Source organism: Neltuma alba, unplaced genomic scaffold (genome assembly GCF_004799145.2).
Source record: "Neltuma alba isolate B1F8T4 unplaced genomic scaffold, ASM479914v2 tig00012340_pilon, whole genome shotgun sequence".
NCBI lineage: Eukaryota > Viridiplantae > Streptophyta > Magnoliopsida > Fabales > Fabaceae > Neltuma > Neltuma alba.
In genome coordinates this window covers 72,800-93,672 of record NW_021636849.1, presented here as the reverse complement: position 1 = coordinate 93,672, position 20,873 = coordinate 72,800, and the positions used below count along the sequence as shown (strand labels likewise).

The following is a 20,873-nucleotide window of genomic DNA, read 5'->3' as shown; positions in this document are numbered from 1 at the left end:
GAGATACATAAAAAGTGAACCGCACATGAATACAGATTTTTCATCTTGTTCTACTTCTCCGCAGAGTTTGAGGGAACAAACTACTGAAATTTTTCAAGAGATTATATATATAAAAATCAAATGCAGAAACAGAGCATATGTTTTTTTTTTTTTCCTGGCATTGAGGCAAAGCATATGTTGAACTCAATGTATGTGTGTATTGAATAATGAATGGTTTGTTAAGAAGTAAGAAACGAGTTTGGGATGGAGCAGGTTAGTGTGGGGTTTAAATAAACCTTGTTACAAAGAAAGAAGGAAAAGCGTAGAGGCGTGAATTATCCTGGACTAGCTTCATCAATTGCTGATAGGCGGTGAACGCAAAGAACTAGGTAACGAGGGGCTCTCCAAGAAGACTTTGTGAAATCCCTTGGGTTCCCGTAGTTCCTTCGCCCGAAACTGACCCACAGCACAATGTGCTTAGTCAGGTTTTATTCAGGCCACTTCGTCCCCATTAACTCAAATTAACGGCGTTTGTAAGTTTTTTTTTTTTGGACAGGAGGACTAACACCACTAACTAGAGCCGGGAAACCGGGCCGAATCCGTCATGCCGGCCCGTTTAGGCCCTGAAATTATGAGGGTCGGGTTTAATATTTTTCCCTTCAAATAAAAAATAAGTCCTTGAGGGTTGGCCCTAAAAGGCCGAGGGCTTAAAAGGCTAGCCCTGGAGGGTCACGGGCCGGCCCTTTTAAGCCCTTTTATAATTTTTTTTGGTTTTTAAAATTTTTTATATAATTCTAATATTATTAATTTTTTACATTGTTAATAATATTTCAAATATTTAGTTATTATTATCATTTTAAAATTAAATTTAGTTTTAGACAATAATTTATCCAATTAAATTTTTAAAAAATAGGTTAATTTAGACTTTAATAATAATTTGATTTATATTATATGCGTTGATATTTTTAAACTGTATATATATTTGATAATAGAGTATTTTTATACTTATATAACATGTGATTCTATAATTTGAATTAGAAATTCATGAGTTTCAACAACAATGTTTCTCACATTAAAGTAAAATAATAGTTAGATTGCAAAATTTAAAAGTAAAATTTCTATAAAGAAAAAAACTTGATTTTTTTTGTTACAAAAGAAAAGCATATTTATGAAGAAGAGTAATTAATTATAGTAATGATGAAGTTTCAAAAGATTAATGATAGTGTTTATTTATTACACAATTGCACTATAGATAAAACTTTTGGATGTTGTTATCTTATTATTAATGAATGTTTTAGATGTTCTTGGATGTTGATAGATATTTATATATAATGATATTTTATATTTGTGACTTAATTTTATTCATATTTATGTCTTTTATTAATAATTTCATTGATTTATTTTTATTTTTTATAAAAAATATGATAAATATAAAAAATAGCATTTTTTTTAAACGGGTCAAAAACCCGCGAGCCGACCCTGAGTCCTGTAGCTTAAGGGCCGGGCCTAGCAAAATGGGATATTTTTAAAATTTCAGTCCTGGAGGGCCAGTCCTGATTCCCACCTCTACCACTAACAGAATAAACAATAAGGATGGAATAAAATAAAAAAACTATAAAAACCTAATTTAAAATTGGATGAAACTATAAGGACTTGTAAATTAATTTTTCCAATAGATTATCAATATGAGGTTGAGGAGGTTGGTGCACGCATTTTAACTAACATCTTTTGCCTACCATTTTCTTTTTTGAGGTAATATCTATCACTAAATGAGTATCTTTCTAAATAAATATTTAAATTTTTTCTTATTTACTAGTATTTGTTTTATCTTTCTCTAAATTTATTAAGTCAACAAACAAGAATAAAATTGAAAAACATCACCTATTTATTTTATTTTTTTTCTGCATTTTAAGTCAACAAAAGTAAAATTTAAAAAGGATTATTAACGACACAAAAAAATGAAAAATCGAATCGAACCAATCGATTCACACCAAAAACTGATAAACCGGCCACTAGTCCAACTTTACTAGTGTTCATGGTCGTGATGTCATCTTCACTCCTTGCTCCATCATCGTCATTCACACTCCATGGTTGTCCATACTAGTTATCTCCATCTTAGTATTCAACTTGGCTTGTATTGCTAATGGAAGGCGAGGAAAAAGAGAGGAGAGAGAAAGAGATCCACCTTGGATGGAAGGTAAGGAGGAAGAGAGAAAAGAGGGAAGACTTGAAGGGAAAGGAGACGAGAGATTGGCGTGCAGATGAGAAAAATAACAAGCAAATACTGCCTTTGTTTTTAATTATAAAATCTTATTTATAAACTAAAAATAAAATCTTATATTTAAAATAAAAAATAGTACTCCTCCGGTCCTTAATATAGGACCCAATTGTTGAGTTAGTTTTGGTTCTAAATATAAGATTCATTTCTCATATTTATCAATTTTCTCTAAATTATCCCTATGGATACGCTCTCAACCATAATCAAGTAAAAGAGGGAGATGGGGTATTAAGAAAGATGATTATGGTATTTTAGGAAAAACATGTTATATTTATTATAATTAACTAACTTACCTAGCTTCCTTAATCTAATCAAATTAATTAAATGGGTCTTATATTAAGGACCGGAAGAATATATGATTTGACAGGTGCGTGTGGGAGGAAACAAAGATGAAAGACCGGAAAAAAGTAAAAAACTGAAAAAGTAAAACAAGTCACGTGAGGAAATGAGGATAGAGAATGAGAAATGAATATACAAAAAATAATTAATTTTTTTTATGATAATACATAAATAAAAAGAAAAGAAAATAAAATGTTACATATTACTTTTCCAATCCTTAATATATGACTCAATTATTAAGTTGATTTTGGTCCTAAATATAAAACCAATTTCTCATATTTATCAATTTTCTCTAAATTACCCTTATGGATACTCCCTCAACCATAACCAAGTAGAAGAAGGAGATGGGGTATTAAGAAAGATGATTATGGTGTTTTAGAAAAAACATGTCACATTTCTTATAATTAACTAACTTACCTAACTTTCTTAATCTAATCAAATTAGTTAAATGAATCTTATATTAAAAACCGGAGGGGTATATTTTTTTGTAAGATAAGCTTTGCACACATTTTAATTAATTGACTCCCGGGAAGATCTATAAATAGGAAAATAGTATGCCCTCAAGAAACCACCATCTCCGACGACCAATCTGGACACACCAAACATGTCTGCTTCTAATGCTCACGTCGCTCTCCTTCCCAGCGCCGGCATGGGCCACCTCACGCCGTTTCTCAGACTCGCCGCTCTTCTTGCCCATAACAACGTCCGTGTCACCGCTTCTCTCTCGCTTCCGATCCTCTCTTCCTCAAGTCAACCTCCTTGACTTCCACCTTCTTCCTCTCGATCCAGCCACCGTGAATTCCTCCGACCCGTTTTGGCTCCGATTCGAGGCTATTCGCCGCTCCTCTCACCTTCTCTCTCCTCTCATTCTCTCCCTACAGCCCCCTCTCTCTGCTTTCGTTCTCGACATGACGTTGATTTCTCCTGTCATTCCTGTCACTCGTGCTCTTTCGCTTCCTTCCTTCATTTTCTTCACCTCTTCTGTTAGAATGCTCTCCTTCTTCTCATACCTCCCTACTTCTTCGTTCGCCGGTGATGATGATGATCATCTTTGCATTCCAGGGATTCCACCGATCCCCAGATCTTCAATCCCTCCTCTGCTTCTCGTTCCCGATAGTCTCTTTGCCAAAATCTTCTTCCAAGACAGCGCACACCTCTCGAAACTTGATGGGGTTTTAATTAACTCCTTCAAAGGGCTAGAACCAGAGACCATAGAGGCCATTAATGGCGTCGAAAACCTCAGAAAATTACTTCCTCCTTTTTTTGATATCGGTCCATTCACGCCGTGCGAGTTTGAAAAAGTAGATACTGGCAACTCAGTGGATTCTCCATTAAAGTGGCTAGACGAACAACCTGAAGATTCGGTGGTGTACGTAAGCTTCGGCAGCAGAACGGCCCTCAAAAGGGATCAGATCCGAGAAATAGGAGAGGGGTTGGTGAGAAGTGGATGCAGATTTCTGTGGGTGGTGAAGGATAAACCAGTGGACAGGGAAGAAGAAGAGGAAGTAGAAGAATTAGTAGGACACGGGCTGATAGCGAAGTTGAAGAAGAAGGGTCTGGTTGCGAAGACATGGGTGGACCAGAGAGAGATTCTGAGTCATCGGTCAGTGGGTGGATTTGTGAGCCACTGTGGTTGGAACTCTGTGATCGAAGCAGCTTGGTATGGAGTGAGAATTCTGGCATGGCCGCGGCATGGAGATCAAAGGATAAACGCAGACGTGGTGGAGAGGAGTGGGTTGGGATTGTGGGAGAAGAAGTGGGGTTGGGGACAAGAAGTGAAAGGAGAGGAAATTGGAGACAGAATCAGAGATATGATGAACGATGAATCCCTAAAGAAATCTGCAGCACAGCTGAGAGACGCGGCGAGGGAGGCCGTCGGTGATGGAGGAACAAGCAAAGTTGCGTTTCAGAGACTAATGGGAGAATGGAAGAAGGTGTCTGCAACTGCCGTCTGAGCGACTGATAGGGTCAACGTTGCTTTATTTTATTAAAATAAAATAATTAATAATATTGCGTAATTTCACTGAATTTATTTCTGTTTCCAATATTTCCAGCTGGATAAATTTTTTGCCGCGCCGAGCTCACGCATTCCTTTTCTATTTTTCCGGAGAATTACAACGCTTCAAGAAAGAAAAAAAACTAACAAACAAATTTTAGAGGTTATGATTTTCTACTCTAAAATTATCATTATCCGGTATTTAATTGTTATTGAGATTTTTCAGTAATTATTTTTCAAACTTTATTGTAATTCTCTTTTTTCTTTTTCCTTTCTTGCCGACAAACTCATGCATTCATCCAATTATACGGTTATACCACACGCATTAATTAATATCATTTCTGGTACAAATACATCCATGCAGGGGTTAATATTCAAAGTGGACAAAAATATAAATTGAATGTTAATCTATATGCATAAATACATGCATGCCATCATAAAAGAGAAAACTCGACTCAGCATCCTTCACAACAAATCTCAACACATAGGTATGTGCCCCATTTTGCCTAGTAATATCCAAATCCTATGAGCTGACCAGAAGACCACAGATATCTACATAGCCAAAAAAACAGGGAAAAAACTTCTCTACATTTTCAGAAAAGATGAACTTCATAAAACCATTTTTAAAAAAAGAGAAACGAAACACGCTACTTACTTCCTCATCAAAAACCACCATATCCAACCACCAAGTGCCTAGATTGACTGGCAACGGAGTCGTTCTAGCTTAACCAGAGGTCTCATGTTCAAGCCCTGGGTATGCAGCAGCGATAATAACTCAGTGAGAGTGAGGTGCCCTCCGTAGTAAGCCCACATTCTTGCGATCCGGATTAGTCGATTGACAAAGGCGGCGGATACTGGAGGTAAATCACTGGGGAAAAAAAAACCACCATATCCAGCAAAAGCAATTTCTTCAAATAGCCACAATCACGATCATATACATCAAAATTAATACACATAAAAAACCTGTCAACTTTGACAATGACTCTCCATAGCTCAACCGAGGAATACACAACATCCAGTCTTTCATATTTTTCGACCATTATGAGCAACGGATGGCTGGGATGCAGAAATCCTACCAAAAAAGAGAAGAACTTCATGAAGTTATGAAAATAAAATGGAATGCCCGGAACAAAAAATTGGAACTCATGCAAGACAGTGACTAGAACGATATAAATACACAATAAACCATTAAATTTTTTCCACTAACCACACAAAAATAAACCACCAAACTGCATTAAGGTTCCATCTACTAACAATGATGGTACAAAGGACTAATATAACATAAAAGGAGGAATTGTATAAAGGAATAGAAAGTTAGTACCTGGCCTAAAACTTTTCCCTTCAATTTTAACGATGGAAGTAACGCAGCAAAATGCTAGACTCGCCACTCATATAGCATGCCTTACAAAGTAACTCTCCTACATTACATAGTGGGCAATAACTGCCATGCACGTGTCAAATTTAAAAAACAAGAGGGAACTCTCTATGACACTTAGGGGGGTGTTTGGGAATTAGGAGAAGTACTTTTTAAAAGCACTTTTTCGTAAATTGAGAGAAACTTCTCCATATATTTACTATATATATCGTAAAATTACTTCTGAAATCATAGTTTGATCTCCATTCAAATACCTCCTTAGTCACATAAAGTTAGTTGTTACTGTTTAATTAGCTATCACTGTTCATAACACAACAATTTGAGTGATTAGCCATTGAGGATGATAATAGGGCTCGGCCTGTAACTGATTTTTATTTGTAATATAGAGATAGATTGATGCATTAAACTGTTAAAAAATTTTAAATTTTGTTCTTATCAAATTCATGTCTCTATATTTACAAATTATTTTCAAATCTCTTCATTTTTTCTCTCTTTCTAATGAGAATTAAATAAGGGTGAAATTAAAAAATAAATATTAAATATATTATAAGTGACTTATATCTAGGATCAAAACTTTTTCACGTAAGTAATTTACATTTAGGATTAGAACGGTATAACTCCAGCTCACATCCCACATTTTAAAAGAGAAGTGCTTAGGTAGCATCATAGGATTATGCTCCAATAAATAAAATATGTATATTTTGATAGACTAGTTTCTGTCGCAATTTACTTAGTTTATTCGGCTGGACAAAAATAAAAAAAAATAAAAAACACCTCTATAAATCTGCATCACATATTATAGAATTTAATAGTCACTCCCCACTTTCCACGTTTTCCCATGATCATGAGTGCACAACTTTTCCCATAGGCCATAATCAAAACAATGGGTTGAAACTTGTACGTTTGAATTAGCTTTTAGATAATGGATTCTGAAAAATAGATTTGCGGAAAAACTAATATTGATAATTGAAAATGTTCTGACAGTGGTTATAATTAGAATAACCATTTTATGTTTAAATTACTCCAAAAAAACATAAATTAATATAATAATTACAAAAGAAGAAAAGGGTTTGCGGTTGAAAGAAGGAAATTTTTTGTATATTAAACTCTGCCGACGCTATTATTTTTCTCAAAAGCCGATCACCATTATAAGTTTATAGAAAACAATGGTTTTGGTGTGATAATCAATTTTTGAATTTTATAAGGTGTTTGGCCCATGAAAAAAAAAACACTTTCCAAACACAGAAAATCATGGGACTCCATTTAAAATACATAAAATAAAGGAATAATTAATATGCAAGTCCTTGTAGTTTCAACTGGTTTTTAATTAAGTCCTTATAATTTTTTTTCTTTTTATTAGGTCCTTATACTTTCACATATTTTTAATCAGGTCCTTATAATATTTTTTCTTTTTATCAGGTCCTTATTGTTTTACTTTGTTTTGTAATTAGGTCCTTGTAGTTTTTATTCTTTATTTTATAAATAATAAAATTTTAAAAATAATAAATTATTGTAACAATCTTATGTTAATATTCTTTTAAATTTTAGTCAAACAAATATATTATTTATTTTCAATTCTAATTTTTATAATTATAAGATTCAAATTACAATAATAAATTTTTCTAAAATTAAAATATAATTATAAATAATTTATATTTAAGTACAATTATTATTCTGATTATTTATTAATTACTAAATGATTATATTAATTATTTTGTCTAATTATGTAATTATTAATTTAAAAATGAAATTAACTTTTAAAAATAAAGTTAATAAATAATTTTTTAAAAACTACAAAGGACCTAATTAAAAAATAAATAAAACTATAAGAATCTAATAAAAAGAAAAAAAATAGAAGGACCTAATTAAAAACACACAAAAGTAAAAGGACCTGATAAAAAGAAAAAAAATTATAAGGACCCAATTAAAAATCAAATGAAATTATAAGGACCCAGAGATTAATTATCCCTAAAATAAATAAATGAGGCTTGGTTCTATACAAACTTATATTTATCTATTTTTTTCAAAATAATTTTTATTGCAAAATATTCTGCGGCTGTCTATTTGCGGTTCCCGCAAATTTGACGCTGTCCTATTACGAATGTCTAGCTATGTTTTTAAGGAAAATTGTAATTAAGTTTTAAATCAAAAAGTTAATCATTTTTTAAGAAAAAGCATCGCCATGCATTTATTGACTACTCCTCTTATACTATTTATAAAGTAAAAAAAAAAGTTTTGATCCTATTTATAAACTGGTCAAAAAACAGTTTTCATATAAATGTATAATTTAACTTTTTATTTATTATTGTGTTGATTTTATTTTTAAAGAATATAATCTATCTTAAAGGGTAATAATATTGAAAAATTGTTAAATTTTAAATAAGAGTTAATAACATTTAAAATTTTTCTTAATATACGTGAAAAATGTTGAAATTGGTTGAAGTTTTTTTTAAAAAAAAATGAAGGAGATAAACATGGTGAGAAAAAAATTAGAGGGAGGTGGGATTTTTTTTGGGAGGAGGGAGAAATAATTTGATTTATTTTGATCAGAGTGCCCATGCGAGCTTTTTAATATTACAATTCTGCCTACGACATTTTAAAATGTCTTCCCTTTAGGCCAAAAGAAAACCATTGTTTCCCAACTTCTTCACTTCAGCGTCGTCCCCCCCCCCCCCCCCAAAAGTCCACCAATTTATTGAATTAAGTTTTTTGTAATATCTAAAAAGCTAAGATAACTTCAGCGTCCCAGTTAAAACAAAAAATTTTCATTGCTTACCATCCAACGTCTAACTGCGTGCTCCTCAGCTTTCTCAAATCTTTTTCTATTTTTTCTCTTCAATTTTTTAAATATAAATTGCATTTTTTCTGACAAAATTTAAAGGAAAATTTGTAACAAGGTCCTACCTAAGAGAATTTAATATAAAAGATATCTTAAAATTATCAAATTATTTTGAAATCCTAAGGAATTTCATTGCAAAAGATTTTATTTATTTAATTATCAAATTGCTCTTTTTTTTAAGTATGTATTGATAACTGAAAGAGCAGTTTTTAAGGTGTAATGATTAACAACTATCATAACAAGTATTAACAGCACATTTTCTCAACATATGACAAAAATGTAATGCAAAAGTTGTTTATTAATAATTACACCTTAACTTGTTAATATCTTCACTTTTAGTTATCAATGCATATTTTTTAAAAACATATATAATGGCAATTTGATAATTAAACAAATAAAATCTCTTACAACGAGATTTCTTAGGACTTCAGAATAATTTTATAAATTTAATAGATTTTTCTGTATTTAATTTTTTAACGTAGGACCTCATTATCATTTTCTCAATTTTAAATTGCATTTAAAAAAACAATCTAAGACTCAAAGCAAAAGCTTCCATAAAATACAAGAATAAAAAAACAACAGAGAAATCTAAATAAAATTATGAGAATACATATATTTGTCAACTTTTAACTAGCTCTTCATCTTAACATAATTTCCACTTCCCCTCCCCTCTTTTTTTGAGCCAAACAAATAAGCCATAAACTATTTTAATAAATAAAATTATTTAAAAAAACAATTGTAAGACTAGAACATGTGATTTACAATTTTATATTTATATATTTAATATATTTAATGAGAATGAAAAAAAAACCAACGACAAAACAGAAATAAAATTAAGAAATAAGTTTTAAAAAATAACTCTTGAATTTCAAAATCCAATAGAAAAATATGTTGTCATTTGTTTTTAAGTATAATTAGTTTCTATTAAAATATAATAAATAAGGCTGATTTAAAATTTTAAAGTTTAAGAAGTTGTTTTTTCTTTAATTTTCTCTAAAATTAAAAGAAAAAAAGATTTGGACATTTTCCAAGAACAAATTCCACGTTCGAAGGATTACACCCGTAGTCCCCCGGGGGACAACATCCTCTAGGTCGACAAATATGCATTGAAACTCACGCATCTCACACACAGATCAACAATTCAGCGGCGTGTTCACGTGTCATCGGAGTCTCTATGAAATTTATGGAGAGGTAATAAAATTTAAAATTTTTTTTATTCTTGCAAAAACATGTTAAGAATAACTTGTAAATAGAATTATTAAAAGTGACTTATAAATATAATTAAAGAGTTTATATAATCTAGCATTACCAACTTTGGATCCTTAGCTTCTTCAATAATGAAATGGCCACCCAATTGCCTCCTCATGCAAGAAATCCCCCTTTCGGTTCAATTTGGATTTGTCTTGATATCCAATGTATTTTTTAATGTACTAATTATTTTTCTCTTACACGTTTTTTCACACATTTTCTTTTATTTTTTTATTTATTATAAGGATATATTTAAAAATAAAAATTTATTTCTGACTTATTTATTACTGCCTCCGGTCCTATTTATAAGAGTTAGTTGACTAATTTAAGGAGATTAATGAAAGAAGTTAAGTTAGTTATTTGTAATAAATAGGTGTTGTCTTTTCTAAAATATCTTTACTAATTAAATGTATTAACTAAAACTATTATTGTTAGAAGGACTATATTTAAAAAAATGCATAAATACGAGAGATAAAATAGATTGGGATCTTATATTTAGGACCAAAATAAAAGTCAAATAAAATCTTATATTAAAGACTGGAAATAGTATTTTTTAACTAATTTTAATTATTTATTTATTATTCGTGAATTAGTTATTTAAAACTTATAATGAAAATAGGAGAGAGTAATTAAGAGTGGAGTGAATCGCCTGTAAATTAATAAGCTAAGCCGAAGTGGAAGTAGTATGATTTTTACTGGGAAAGAAAAATGGATTCTTCTTTGGGAAAATCCCAATTAGATCTATCTAAAATAATGAAATTCCAATCAAGGCTTATACTTTTAACGAATTCCGAATTAGGCTAAGAGGCCTTATTAGGGATTTTCAAATGTTGCTAAAAGACCGGAATGCCTCTTTGTAATCAAAAAGGAAAATTGAATGTAGGTGTAAATCTAATTTTAGTTTTAATTATTCTAGTAAATTTACTGTGACAACCGCTCTTTCAAAACCATTTTAGATTAAATCCAACAATTTATTTGAATGATTAACCATGATAGAAAAGAAGAAACCTTAAAATTTTAAAATCGCTATCATGGTTAAAAGAAATAAACTTATATTACGAGCCACATCAATCGTTCACTTGGGCCTTGGACTTTCAAAGTCCAGAAATATCATTCAACCGTTAGCCCAAACCAAACTTACACTTTCAAACACACGAACTGATAAAACGTTTTAATATAAGTCATAGAGCCCATTAGTGAAAAATCAACACTATCAAATCAGTGTAATACGCAAAGTCTAAAATGTCTCGGACCTCCTCACGGCCCTATCATACCAGATAGTAGTAATTAAAAGTATTATTTTACATCATGATAGTAGATGAGCCCTATGTGGCAATATATAACAAGTCAGCACATATAACAAAAGCAGGGAGGCTATACAAGCTGTAAAGCACACTATGCCTCCGGAGCCTTCCCTGATGGGCCACCACCTGAACTATCGCCTGAAAATGTTAAACCACGGGGTGAGACAAACGCCTCAGTAACCAACTTTCCAACTCATCATACATACTAACACGTGCTCGTAAGGTGTCAAGTGGGACAGTTATAAATTCTCGAGAACTATAGATATATCCATAGAAATATAATTTCAATCATCCAAACCCTCACTATGGGGGCCAACACACAAGCCACATAAGTCTATCCCTCACTCTGGGGGATCAATCAAACATATGGGCCTATCCCTCACTCTGGGGGACGAATAAGAAGCCACAAAGGCCTATCCCTCACTATGGGGGACGAAAGAAGAAGCCAACCAATGTGCACCAATGGCGGCCTTACCACGTGGTAGGATAGGACTCAATCCAAAATCCAAATAACAACCAATCATTCACAATATAATAAAAATGTCTCAATCTTTTCTCAGTATAATCCATAAGATATAAATCATATATCTTTTCCAAACTTCTCAATCACCATTCCAAAAATCCCACAAGACAATTTTCAAAGCTCAAAAGATATAACATATCTACTCAAGTTCCAAATATCAAATATTATTCTAAAAATAGCAAAATACTCACAAACAACATATTAGCACATATAACAAGTGGAAAGTGGTTACCTCTCGCCAAAGCAATACTTAGGATTACCACAAGGTCAATCCTTTGCTCAACCAATAATTAATCTACACAATTAATATAACCACATATTAATATAAATTAATTAATTAATTAATTAAACTTCTCTATATTATTTAAATTTTTACTCTAAATTCCTGCAACTCTCATAACCCAAAAATTATTAAGTATTTTAGCAACAATTTAAAATTTCTAACAACCCCAAATTATTTATTTACCACCTCCAAATTATTTATTTTAATAAAAAGGATTTTCAACAATCTCCAAATATAAAATTATTATGTTATAAACTCTAAAAATCCTCATTTAAGTTTAAACCTCAAAATCAAACTATCAAAAATTCAATAATATTTCAATATTTATAAATAAATAATCTAATCAAAACTTTAATGGTATAACTACCATATATATATTTCCATAAATAATAAACTTTTTAGCTACAATAATTATTTTAAAACCTCCAGTCACCCAATAAATAAAAATAAATCGATAAAAATCTTAATAATATGTTAAACACCTCAATTAAATTATTCAACTTAATTTTAATCGGTAAAATATGATATAAATCATATATCACATATTTTTCAACTAGAAAAATCCATTTAAGCACTAAAACCAACAAATGGACCAATCCAAACCGATTAAAATCTCAATAATATATCAAACAATCCAAATAAATTATTTAACTTAAATTTAATCGGTAAAAATATAATATAAATCATATATAACAGGTTTTTCAACTAGAAAAATTTATTTAAATACTAAAACTAACAAATAGAGAAATCTAAACCGATTAAAATTAACAACTCATTAACTTCTAAATTTCTATAGTCATCTTTTGTCAAAACTCAGTACTTAGATCATATATAAGTCTCAAAAATTTTTCTAATAACTACAATAATAATGTAAATATGAAGTTTAAAATATACAGGAAATATTTATAAAGAAAGTTTGATAAAAAGAAGTAATTTTATGTACCTAAAATATCTGCAAAGCTTGCCCTCTCCTTCACCGGTATGCTCCTCTCTCTCAAGCACACTCCAACTCTCTTTCTCTCTTCTCCTCTTTCTCTCACACATTCTCATCTGCCCCTTACTCGCTCTTTTATCTCCATCTTCCCAACTACCTTTTTCATTTTTTTCTTCTAGCATTAAATCCTTCTCCCCAAAGTCTTCATTCCTCCCATTTTTTCCACACGTCTCTCCCAAATTTCCACCGTAACATTTCAACTTTCCACCAAAAGTTGGTGGAAAGTTGACTCTATATATATATATATATTTTAATTTTTTTTTAAAATAATAGGATATTACATTTACTAATGAGGACGTGGTCTTTCTTAGATTTTATGTCAAAGGTGTGTTTTTTAATTGTGAACCTTATGTCAATTCTAGAATTTATAGCCTTTTATTTTTTTATATAATAAAAATTTGATATTGAATAAATGTTGAAGACCGGAAAATTGAAGATGAATTAATGAGTCTCACTGTAAGTTGTGAAATAGTAAAATTAATTTTGATAGATATTCAAGAATTCCATGAATCTTTGATTTGGTCTTTTTCTCATACAAAAAAAAATATTTGATCTTGTTAATCTTTTACATTTGAAATCGTAAAATTTTTATTAGTTCCCATATTTTTGCAATTCTATAGATATCTAGAAATTATGTATTTTTTTATCTTAAATTTTCAATTATTTTTTATGGGCTATAATCGTTATTTTTCTTTTTTTGTTTTTTATATGATAATGTTTTTGGCCAAATTTTCATGTGATAATGTTTAAAGAAAAAAACATGTTAGTTAAATTCAATTAAAAGAATTAAAACTAAAATTAGGCTTTTTAATTATGAAGGGCATTTTGGTCTTTTAGCAACATTTAGAAATCCCCAGTTAGGCCTCTTGGCCTAATTAAGAATTTGTTAAAAGTGTAGGCTTAAATTAGAATTTTGCTATTTCAAATGGATTTAATTAGAATTTTCCCTTCTTCTTTCCATTTTGGAAACTGAGAATGAGAATCTGCCGGCAAGTATTGTCATTCATTCTTACGAGACCAATTATAAAGATTAAATAACTAATTTAATAATATCAAGAAAATAAGTTGAATTGATTATTTGTAATAAATATTTGATTAATTTTTTTAATATATTTTTTAATCACGTGCATTATTTAGAACTACTCCTATATACAATTAATATGAATATTTTAAAAAAAAATTAAAAATTTAAGAGATAAAATGAATTGAAATCTTATATTTAGAGTGAAATCCAAATCTCCCAATGAGGTAAACTAAGAAGCACTACCTCCTGTCCGAAATATAAGAGCTAGTTGACTAATTTGAAAAAATTAAGAAAGTAAGTTAAGTTAGTTATTTCTAATAAATAAGTATTGTCTTTCCTGAAATATCCTTACTAATCAAGTGTACTATCTCTGTCCTTAATATAAGACCTTGTTTGATTTTTATTTTGGTTCTAAATATAAAACCCCAATCTATTTTATCTCTCGTATTTATATATTTTTCTCAAGATAGTCTTTCTAGTAATAGTAATTCTAGTCAATACATTTGATTAACAAGGATATTTTAGGAAAGACACACCTATTTATTACAAATAACTAACTCAACTTCTTTCTTTAATCTCCTCAAATTAGTCAACTAACTCTTATAATTAATTAGGACCGGAGGTAGTATTAAGTAGAACTATTATTATTAGAATGATTTCTTTGAAAAAAAAGAATAAATATAAGAGATGAGGTGAATTTGGGTCTTATATGTAGAATCAAAATAAGAGTCAAACGAGATTTTATGTCAAGGAGTAAAAGTAGCAATATACTACCTCCGTCATAATTATAAGAGCCAGTTAACTAATTTGAGGGGATTAAGAAAGTAAGTTGAGTTAATTATTTGTCATAAATAGGTGTTGTTTTTCCTAAAATATCCTTGCTAATCAAGTGTATTGATTAGAATTATCATTGTTAGAAGGACTACTTTGAAAAAAAAAATGTATAAATACGAGAGATAGAGTGGATTGAGGTTTTATATTTAGAATCAAAATAAAAATCAAATAAGATCTTATATTAAGGAGCGGAGATAGTATTATGCTATGCGAAGGAGATGTCATATTTTATAGAATGGAAACTAACTGATAACAAGGAGCTCAAAAGAGAAGAATGAAAATTCACGGTATTTTATCTGTGGTAGGTATTGTTTTGTGGGTTTCCAAATTAAGTAAGAAGTACATTAAATGCTGCTTCAGTGACGTTATATGTTTAAGATGTGTGCAGGAGGTAGGTAGAACTCGTATTTATGCTGGTAGTTAATGTGAGAATACGTGTATCCACCTCTGAAGTTTAAGTCGCTTCACGCCCAACTCACAGCACGTGGACGTCAACAAATCCATTTATCATTATGGATCCTTACATTGTTATATGGGAAAATCGTTAAACAAAAAAAAAACACGCTGAAATTAACAAAAATGGTATGCTTGAACCTGTTTACAAAATTATTGTCACAACCAATATTAATGTTATAACGGGTTTTTATTTATATTTTTTTATTTTTGAAATCTTTTTTTGGCCATTTTTTTCTTATTACATTACTGATCAAGTGTACTATCTCTGTTCTTAATATAAGACTCTGTTTGACTTTTATTTTGGTTCTAAATATAAAACCATAATTCATTTTGTTTTTCATATTTATATATTTTTCTCAAGATAGTCTTTCGAGTAATAGTAATTCTAGTCAATGCACTTAATTAACAAGGATATTTTAGGAAAGATAACACATATTTATTACAAATAACTAACTCAACTTCTTTCCTTAATCTCCTAAAATTAGTCAACTAGCTCTTATAATTAGGACAAGAGGTAGTATTAAGTAGAACTATTATTATTAGAATGATTTCTTTGAAAAAAAGAATAAATATAAGAGATAAAATGAATTTGGGTCTTATATGTATAATCAAAATAAGAGTCAAACGAGATTTTATATTAAGGAGTAAAAGTAACAATATACTACCTCCGGTCCTAATTATAAGAGCCAGTTGACTAATTTGAGGAGGTTAGGAAAGTAAGTTGAGTTAGTTATTTGTCATAAATAGGTGTTATCTTTTCTAAAATATCCTTACTAATCAAGTATATTGACTGGAATTATCATTGTCAAAAGGGCTACTATGGGAAAAAAATGTATAAATACGAGAGACAGAGTGAACTGAGGTCTTATATTTAGGATAAAAATAAAAGCCAAATAAAATCTTATATTAAGAAGCGGAGGTAGTATTATGCTATGCGAAGGAGATGTCATATTTTATAGAATGGAAACTAACTGATAACAAGGAGCTCAAAAGAGAAGAATGAAAATTCACGGTATTTTATCTGTGGGTAGGTATTGTTTTGTGGGTTTCCAAATTAAGAAAGAAGTACATTATATGCTGCTTCAGTGACGTTATATGCTTAAGATGTGTGCAGGAGGTAGGTAGAAATCGTACTTATGCTGGTAGTTAATGTTATCCACGTGTGAAGTTTAAATCGCTTCACGCCCAGCTCAAAGCACGTGGACGTCAACAAATCCATTTATCATTATGGATTCTTACATTGTTATATGGGAAAATCGTTTTAAAAAAAAAACACGTTGAAATTAACAAAAATGGTATGCTTGAACCTGTTTACAAAATTATTGTCACAACCAATATTAATGTTATAACGGGTTTTTATTTATATATTTTTTTATTTTTGAAATCTTTTTTTTGCCATTTTTTTTCTTGTTACATTCCTTTATCACATAATTAAATTATTAGTAATCCAAAAGCCCAATTTTCTTTTGCATTCAAAGCAAGTGAGCTTTCACATATACTTCTCTAAACAGGAGTAGCTCACTGTATAAATAGAACTAAACTTGCCTCATATTCATCTTGTATATAGTTTATATCCTAAACTCGGTTCCCTAAGCTAATCCAAAGTGTCAATGCATTTAATCCTCAGGAGGGATTACGCTTGAGGGGGAGTACTGGGCTTATGAGGTTGGTGCGCACGTTTTAACTACCACTCTTTGTTGAACGAGCGTGAGAATATTTAGTACGCCCTTCAGAGTACAGTGAACATCACAAAATACTTCTTCCATTCAATACCTGAAGAATATAAGATTTAATTTGTAGTTTAAATTAAATGATAAAGTATTGCCTTTCTGGTCGCATTTCCGAAACCATCGGCAGCATCCTTTTTTGGACAGAACATCAGCATCATCATTGAATAACCTTTACAACAGAACAGGCGTCAATTTATTTTTATTTTTTTTAAAAAAAGGATTTGGATATGTTCGAAGACGAACCCATGTGTACAATCTTCGTCCACATTCCGTACCAAACCAGTTTCAATACTTATCGGTTTAATGAACATCTTAAACTTATTAGGTTTGGATCATTCAGATCTTAGTTAAATAATTCAGATTTTAAATTTTTACTTAATTATTTTTAAATAGAAAAAAATTATTTGTTGAAAGAAATTAAATCTGAATCATCTAAGTGAAATCTGAATAATGTAAATCTAATAAGATTAGAGTACTCATCAAAGTAATGAACATTTTAACTAGTTCCCATTCAGAATTAGTTTCTTTGCTTATCGCATTAATGATGAGCACCATAATACTCATCGCTGCGGTGAAATCTAAACCATTCAAAATCACTTCTAATAATCTAAACTTAAAATTTTTAACTAGTAATTATGTACCTATTAAAAAGAAAATATTTTTCAAAAAACAAAAATATTAAATATTAAATCTTAACCATTCATATTAAATTTAAATAGTTGAGATTTGATGAGTATCATAATATTTATTACTGTGATTCGCATTGAAATTGGTTACCTGAAACATGAAACTAGTTTCATTACTCATTAGCAGTAATGAACAACATGATACTTATCAAATCTTAACCATTCAAATTTAATATGAGCAGCTGAGATTTAATATTTAATATTTTTGTATTTTAAAAAATATTTTTCTTTTAATAGATACATAATGCAAAATAAATATAATTTCTTACATGTAAGTTTTTTAAAAAATAAATTTTTATTTAAAAATTTTAAATATACATCATTAAAACTTTAGATTTCACTGGATGAGTATCATGATACTCAACAGCCACCATCAGTGCTGAAACTAGCCTCGGGAAACATCTCCCGCATTTATAAATATGCATTGGAGTTTGAAAGGCGTGCATGTAACCAAATCAAGAACCCGACACCATATTCGCAAAGTAAGCCAACAGAGTAACATGTCATCGGGGTCCGACATCGTTCATGTGGCCTTCGTCCCGAGTGCAGGTTTCGGACATCTCGGCCCATGTCTCCGACTCGCCGCCTTGTTCCTCCGCCACCGACACTGCCATGTCACTCTGATCACTCCCAAGCCCACCGTCTCCCTCGCCGAGGCCCACCTCATCTCTCGCTTCTGCTCTTCATTCCCCAGTCAAGTTTCCCAAATCGATTTCCATCTTCTTCCTTTTGATCCTTCCACTGAAAACTCCTCCGATCCTTTCTGGCTCCAGTTCGAACGCACACGTCGCTCTGTTCACCTTCTCATCCCCATTCTCTCTTCTCTTTCACCTCCTCTCAATGCTCTCATCCACGACATTAGTTTGATTTCTCCAATGATTCCTGTCTCTGAAAGCCTCGCTGTTCCTAGTTACATCTACTTCGTCGCCACGGCAAGAATGTTCTCGTTTTTCTCGCACCTGTCTGTTCTTGATGCGGCTAATAAACAAGCCCAGGGCCACCCTGCTTCGTTTATCGGCGATGCTGTCGAGATCCCAGGGATTGGTTTGCCAATACCCAGATCTTCGATCCCTCCTCTACTACTTCAACCAGGAAGTTTGTTCGAGAAAATATTCATGGAGGACAGTCCCAAACTGACGAAACTTGATGGGATTTTCATTAACACGTTTGACGAAGTGGAAGCTGAGGCTATGGCGGCCCTCAATAGCGGAAAAGTAGTTCCAGGGTTGCCTCCTGCCCATGCCGTTGGCCCTTTCATGCCTTGTGAGTTTGAGAAGGTAAACTGGAATCTGTCAAAAACTACTCCAATAATCTGCATTTACAGAAATTGCTTTTTATATGTGTTATTTTCTGTTTTGCAAACTGAGAGCCAGGGTAAATGTTTCTTTTCTACAAGCCCTTTTGGCCTTCAAAAAGCAGAATCCAAACATAACTCTCAACAGGAAGTGAGATGATTTTTGTTATGAACTATATATAATTATTATAGCTTGCATCAGGCGCCAGAAGAAGAAAACTCAGATAGTTTATGAACTATATATAATTATTATAGTTTGCATCAGGCGCCAGAAGAAGAAAACTCAGATGGTTCACTAATGAAGTGGCTTGATGGTCAACCAGAAGGGTCAGTGGTGTATATTTGCTTCGGCAACAGGACGGCGACAACGAGGGAGCAAGTAAAAGAGATGGCAGAAGGGTTGCTGCAAAGTGGCTACAGATTCCTATGGGTGGTGAAGCTCAAGATGGTTGACAAGGAAGACGACGAAGATCTGGAACAAGTGTTAGAACCAGAAGTAATGAAGAAGATAAAGGAGAAGGGTCTTGTGGTGAAGACATGGGTGAACCAAGGGGAGATTCTGGGCCACTCTTCAGTGGGAGGGTTTGTGAATCATGGAGGATGGAACTCCATAGTGGAATCCGTATGGAATGGAGTGCCTGTTCTGTCATGGGGTCAGAACGGAGATCAGAAGATAACGTCGGAGGTGGCGGCGGAGAGTGGGGCCGGAATATGGCCGGCGGAGTGGGGTTGGGGCGGAGAGGTAGTGGTGAAAGCAGAGGAGATAGCCAAGGCAGTGAAAGAGATGATGAACAACGAATCTCTCAAGTTGAAAGTGTTGCAACTCAAAGACGCTGCAAGGAATGCGGCTGCTGTTGGAGGGAGCTGTGACATTAAAATCAAGACGATAATTAAGGAATTGAGGAGGAGCAAGAAGAAGACTGTTCATTGATTGACGAACAGTTACAAATTTCCTGTACTTTAATCTCCTTTAATTTGATGCCTGCAGCAACAAATTAAATATCATGCATCTTCCATCATACTCCTTCCGTTTCTTATTATAAGAGACAAATAACGGAAGTATGTTGATCAAAAAAACAGTTAAAATTAGTTAAGAACAATTAATGTGTAAAAAGTATAATTTTTTTCCAAAAATGCCCTCATTAATAAGGAGAGAAAGCATAAGAGAGAATAATTAAATTATTAAAAGAAAGAGAAGTGAGAGGGAGAGAGAGTGTGAGTTGGAGATAATAAATATGAGTAAAATAATAAACCAACACAAAAAAGTAGAGACAACTTGTAAGTGTCTCTTATATATAGGAACATACCATAAGCATCAAATGTCTCTTATAATAAAGAACGGAGGGAGTATCATATTTGTTTGACTTCTTAATCTAAGTTAATTAAATATCTCATTACATTACAGATTAGGGGAATATCGCAACATCCCAAATTCAAAAAGCCTAATTCGTGGTGAAAAATTTAAAAAGATGATTAACTAAATCATTTAAGGCTAAGAAATTTGGGGGAAAATCGAAAATATTTATTTCTCTAATTATACGCGTTATTAGAACTACCTCTTGGTTGGGCCCTTAATATACATTTAAAATATAAATATTTTGTCTAATTATACGCGTTATTAGAAGTTTAGAACTACCTCTTGGTGGGGCCCTTAATATACATTTAAAATATAAATATTTTGGAAAAGGGAA

At 31.6% G+C, this 20,873-nt stretch overlaps 1 protein-coding gene and 1 pseudogene across 1 annotated transcript; both read left to right on the top strand.

Moving 5' to 3' along the window:
• Positions 1-3,120: 3,120 nt before the first annotated feature.
• On the top strand, positions 3,121-4,659 carry LOC114726121 (UDP-glycosyltransferase 13-like; annotated as a pseudogene).
• A 13,729-nt stretch (positions 4,660-18,388) lies between these two features.
• Positions 18,389-20,113, top strand: LOC114726108 (UDP-glycosyltransferase 708D1). The gene is made up of 2 exons (XM_028912670.1): positions 18,389-19,165; positions 19,448-20,113. Exons 1-2 carry the CDS (start codon positions 18,389-18,391, stop codon positions 20,111-20,113), a joined length of 1,443 nt encoding a protein of 480 aa, XP_028768503.1.
• Positions 20,114-20,873: the final 760 nt, after the last annotated feature.